The 3,487-nt window shown below is 38.4% G+C and overlaps 1 protein-coding gene across 1 annotated transcript; it reads left to right on the top strand.

The window, feature by feature from the left end:
- The first annotated feature begins 210 nt into the window (after positions 1 to 210).
- Positions 211 to 2,052, top strand: LOC110855617 (probable leucine aminopeptidase 1). Its single transcript, XM_022104026.2, has 4 exons — positions 211 to 501; positions 773 to 1,033; positions 1,284 to 1,476; positions 1,542 to 2,052. The coding sequence occupies exons 1-4, from the start codon at positions 291 to 293 to the stop codon at positions 1,960 to 1,962; spliced, it is 1,086 nt and encodes a 361-aa protein (XP_021959718.1). The 5' UTR covers positions 211 to 290; the 3' UTR covers positions 1,963 to 2,052.
- Positions 2,053 to 3,487: the final 1,435 nt, after the last annotated feature.

The raw sequence follows: 3,487 nt of genomic DNA, 5'->3' as shown, positions 1-3,487 counted from the left end.
TTCCCAGTTGGTTATTCACCGTGAAGCGATTAATTGGTTCAAGTAAGAAATTCAGAAACCCTGGTCTGCAATGTATAGATTATGAAGTATAACATGGAAAAATTTAAGATGAGATGATAAGCAACGGGTTAAATTTATCATTCAACAATCAATCACATTACTGCATTGTTTCTGATAAAAAACTTGTTTTAAATAGTTTGTCTCGTGATGGGACAAATTCCAGTCGGAGAGAAGATTTGGGTTTGGTTTGGTCTGGTTGTTGGTATATATTTTGTTGTGAATTTACGAAAATGTTGGCGATTAAATTTGCACTGCTTGTCTGCCTTGGCGTCTTCGTTGCTGGGCGTCCTTCTGAGGAGAAGCGTCTCATCAAAGTGAGCGAAGATCAAGATGCCGTTTGGATGAGTGAGGAAGAGATTTTTATCCTGATAGAGAAAAAAACGCATTTTATGGATGTAACGGGTCGCAACTTTCCAGCGGAGAAGCCAATCGTGGCCAATGGTAATAAATCAAGTCTTGATTAAGTGAGATAAAGAAAAGCGTCAAATCTAGTTTTTCCAAGAAAACTTAAACATTATGGAGATTGCAAATTATGATTGTCATATCAAATTTTTTATTGAGAAACCTACTGGTTGCGTGAGAACTTTTAATTTGCAATCTCGAGTCCAATTCATTTCTAAATTTATTTATTATATTCCAAATTCATAACGTTCCAGTTTTTTACCACAAATTTTTAAAATTTTAAGTAAATTTTGACTTTTGGTTTGATCAGCTCTCCCAACGACAATCCGCTTCCAAGACTTCGTCACCCCAATCCTGAGCGGGATTAATATCCCCAGAATGGAAGCTTTCGTCGATGCCTTTGACGACTTCCCAAACCGATATTACAACAATCAGAATGGTGTCACGTCTTCGGACTGGCTTTTCGTGCAGGTTGAGGAAGCCATCGCGTCCAGCGGGTATCAAGGGGTCACCAGTGTCAACAAGGTCTTGCACAGCTGGCCACAAAACAGTGTCATTGCAAAGATAGAAGGTGAGTCGAGCAGAATTTTTAAATTTTATTGGCGCAGGCGAATATGTAGTAAATTACAAAGCTGGCGCTATCGCCCTCTTGCGGGGCTATGTATTAGGCGCCAGTGTTGATTTACTGTAACATTGGTCCGATTCCACCCCTAAATCGATCCAGATAGGACCCATGTTGTGAATGGTTGGACAATCCAGTCGGATTACTAATATTAGTACGAGCCATACAAATCAAGATTAAATTTAACCTCTTGACACAGGTTCTGACCCAACTTTGAAGTCCGAAGTCCTTATCTTTGGCGCTCACCAGGACACGATTAACTCGAGAAATCCTAGCGCCGGGATTGCGCCGGGATCAGATGACAACGCTAGTGGGAGTGTGACCTTGTTGGAGTCACTGAGAGTCCTCCTCGCCGCTGGTGTGGTGCCAAAGAGATCGATCGAGTTCCAATGGTAAGTGATTCGTTACATAAATTTTGAATATTTGAATTTTGCGCCGACATCAAACAATATTGCAGGTATGCCGCTGAAGAGGTCGGCCTCCGCGGGTCAGGTGACATTGCGCAAGCCTACTCCAACCAACAAGTCAACGTCATTGGCATGGTAAACTTTGACGTCGTGGGGTATCGCGCCGGTCAAAATGAGATCGGACTCCTGACCGACTATACGAATCCCACTTTGACTAGTTTTCTTAAACTTGTCATTGACGAGTATTGCACGTACCGATGGGTCAACGACTACTGCGGATATGCCTGCTCAGACCATGCTTCCTTCCACGCATACAATTTTCCCGCATCGTCACCCTCCGAGTTTCCGCTGAACCCGTACATGCACACGACAACGGATACCACGGACAGAATGAGTTTTGAACAGGTGGCTGAATTTGTCAAGTTGACGATTGCGGCAGCCATTGAGATCGCAGAACCGACCGGAGTTTGAATAAATCTAATGTGACAATTATGTAGAATTATTTGGCAAAATTGGTAATTATAAAATTTTAGGAAATAAATAAACTTTACGCGCATCTAAGCACAATGATTTAATCACATTTATTTTCAAGTATACATAAATATTACTTGCACCAGGTTTCATGAATTTAGAGTGTTTAACTAAAAACAAAAATTTAAATTCCCGGTGATTTTTTTTTCAACCGAACAAATACCAATTAAAATAGTTTTTTTGACTTGAACACGGATTAAGTTTAACATAGTTTTTTTTAAATTCGATTCCGATCTGTAATATACAGAAAGCTTATGAATGCTCCTCCACAAAGGCCGCCACCTTAGTCCACATATCTGCCTGATATTCCTCCCCCCAATTTCAGTAGGTTTCTTGTTCACAAATTTATCAAAAAATATAAAACGCAATTTACGAGCAATGAAGTTGCTACACAACAGTAAACAAGCCATAGAGATGGTCAAATGTGGCAAACATCGAATTGGGATGGTCGCTGAGCCTAGGGAACCTACTTAAAGTTGAACTTTTGATTAGTTTAGGTTAGTTTTTAGGTTAGTTTTTAAAGTTCGACCAACTTACAGAACCAACGTAAATAAGTGCCACTTATTTACTCTGTGTAACTGATTTCATTTGTTCGGCCTGTTTTATGGTAATCTTTTAAGAAAGGTTGAAATTATTTAAGCTGAGTTAAAGGACAGGGCGCTGAATGCCGATCTGGGACCAAGATTTATTGTTCATTTTTTTTATTTATTTTTCTTCTTAATTTTAAAGATAATTATGGCATACAAATAACTCAGTATGCCAGAATTGAATAAATAAATTTTAAAAAACAAACTTAGGTGAAGGACGCGCTTAAAATATTAAAACAAGAAGCATTACAAAATGTCATAAATCGTTTAATATTTACTAACTTTTACTTCACCGGGGGCCGTAAAGCGTAAAATTGTTTACTCTCAATTGTTTCGTGTACACTGTAAATAATCTGGTAATAAACATTACCGAAAAGCACAAGTATACGACTCTACCAAAGTGGTAACGATAAGTTGTACCCTGTGGTAATGGCTTGGTAATAAAGTTTTACCATCATGGTAACGAATTTTTACCACCTGGTAAAATATTATTACCAAATTTATTACCAAGAAATCATTACCTGCGTGACTTTACCGGATTATTAAGAGTGTAGTTTTGAGCTCGAGTAAATTTTTTAAATGTAATTTTATAGGTAAGTCTATCATACTAACAATGGAACCTTTTTTCAAGCTGTCAAAAAATCAAGCAAGAAATTAGGAGTCGCATGATACTTATATTTCTGTTGAATGGCCCCTTTGAAGAAAAATATTGGGTGTCAAAGTTCGCATTCCTCCCTGGTTTTCGCCCGTGGAGGAAAAAGCAAAAGAAAATTTGCTCAAAAATTGAACTTAACCGCCAATATTTTCTTCAAAGGGGCGATTCAACGGGAAGAAAAGTGTCACGTGACTCCTAATTTTTGGCTTGATTTTTTTTACAT

Source organism: Folsomia candida, unplaced genomic scaffold (assembly GCF_002217175.1).
Source record: "Folsomia candida strain VU population unplaced genomic scaffold, ASM221717v1 Fcan01_Sc013, whole genome shotgun sequence".
In the NCBI taxonomy this organism is placed as follows: Eukaryota; Metazoa; Arthropoda; class Collembola; order Entomobryomorpha; family Isotomidae; genus Folsomia; species Folsomia candida.
Note: the sequence above shows the minus strand (reverse complement) of the source record. Positions and strands in the feature narration are given on the sequence as shown.